Source organism: Etheostoma spectabile, chromosome 11 (assembly GCF_008692095.1).
Source record: "Etheostoma spectabile isolate EspeVRDwgs_2016 chromosome 11, UIUC_Espe_1.0, whole genome shotgun sequence".
NCBI classification, from domain to species: domain Eukaryota; kingdom Metazoa; phylum Chordata; class Actinopteri; order Perciformes; family Percidae; genus Etheostoma; species Etheostoma spectabile.
Genome location: NC_045743.1, coordinates 18,933,685 through 18,935,266, shown reverse-complemented (window position 1 = coordinate 18,935,266; position 1,582 = coordinate 18,933,685). Strand labels below are relative to the sequence as shown.

Here is a 1,582-nt window from a genome sequence, read left to right as displayed (position 1 = left end):
GGAAACCTGTTAAAAGCAATGCTTTTAAGAATTTGCTCTGGATCCTTACAGCCGCGCCTGGGTCTCGCAAGACCGCAGTTTGACAGCAACTTCCCCGCACTGGGCTCAGATCAGCCGGGACGAACCGCAGCGGAGCGCCGAGCCGCCCGCACCAGATTGCGCGGCACTGCGCACACATCCGAGCTGCTGGTTCCCCTCCTGTTCTTACCACGGACATATAGACTCCTACTGAGCAGCCTAACGCAACACTGGCGTTACAGCTGGATGCTGAGCCCGCGAGACCCGAGGTGCGTTTCTGTTCCTACAAAGACCCGTGAGGAGAGGAGGAATAAGCTCCTGCAGCCACTTTAATCAAGACAGCAGATCTCAAACCATCTGTCAAACACGCGCTCCGTCAGGGAGCAGTGCGCGTTCTAGGCACTGTGTGTGTGTCTCATGGTGAACCCCCCACCCTCTGGGGTCCGCACATTTATGATCAACAATGCAATCATATCTACATAAAATGATTTATCATGAAAGATACTCGACTGGGGTTGTTATTTCAATCCCGCAGCAGCGCACAGTGGCTCCCCACATGGGATAAGAAATCACTGATCCACAGAGAAGACAGAGGACACCCTGCAGTCCTGGCCTAGATGAAATGAAACTTTTTTTTTTCGTGCATTGATGCGGTTGTGAAGTGCAATCCGCACACATTCTCATAAGTGTTTGATCCCCGAGCATGCATTGCATTGAGTCTGCCAGGCAGCCCGTGCGCGTCTTACCTATGGGCGGGTGGGCAGGTTTGTATCCTTTCTCGTTGGTGCACACTCCCCTGCCGTGGAGCAGGGCGTGCAGGGGTTTCTCCTCCCCGCTCCTCGGCAGACAGCGGAGACCCTGGGTGCACGTCCCGGTGTAAACGCCGCACGCCGCTCCCTCGGACAGGGCGCAGGTCAGGCAGCAGCCGCAGCCCGGCTCCTTGACCAGCTGGCAGCCGACCGGGACCGGAGGGCACATGGACAGAGCCTTCTGGTCACACGGCTCGCACGGCACGTATGAACCCAAGCACCCGGACAGCCCCAAGATAAATGTAACCAAGAGGCAAAAACTCAGAAACATTGTTGGCGTTGTCTTCAGTTATAGCATAAAGCTCAAATGCGAAGAGAGGAGGGGGGGGGAAAAGTAGACTAGGCTAATGAGCACAATGCCTCAGTCAGATAATCCGATTTTTTTTTTTTTTTTAAAGCTAAAGCCAAGAGTCTTTATCCAAGGATGTTGCTATTTGTGTGGAAAAAAAAAACAGCAAAAGAAACACCCACAGGCTTTGCAGCGTGCACTCTGCAAAACAAGTTAAAAATGAGTAATTTCAAATATATGCGCTATTTGTCCCGAGATGCTGTCCTCTGCAGGAGCGAGGCAATTCTTTTGCACAAAATCTCAACTGCTCTCCCTCTTCAGTTTGGACTCCAGTACTTTCTCCAGCACAAGTTTCCTGAGCAGACTGATCAACTGGAGAGCTGCCTTGCCTTTTTAAAACAGCCGAGCCCAATCCCCTAACTGAATACGCTAAACAGCAGGGAAGGGAGGCGCACTTGTTCCACGG

At 52.5% G+C, this 1,582-nt stretch overlaps 1 protein-coding gene across 1 annotated transcript in view; it reads right to left on the bottom strand.

The window, feature by feature from the left end:
• The window catches only part of igfbp5b (insulin-like growth factor binding protein 5b), a 12,990-nt gene extending 11,892 nt beyond the window's left edge, over positions 1-1,098 (bottom strand). Inside the window, exon 1 of the mRNA XM_032529684.1 lies at positions 765-1,098. Coding sequence (XP_032385575.1) covers positions 765-1,098 — 334 coding nt within the window. The remainder of the gene's footprint in view (positions 1-764) is intronic.
• Between the last annotated feature and the right edge of the window lie 484 nt (positions 1,099-1,582).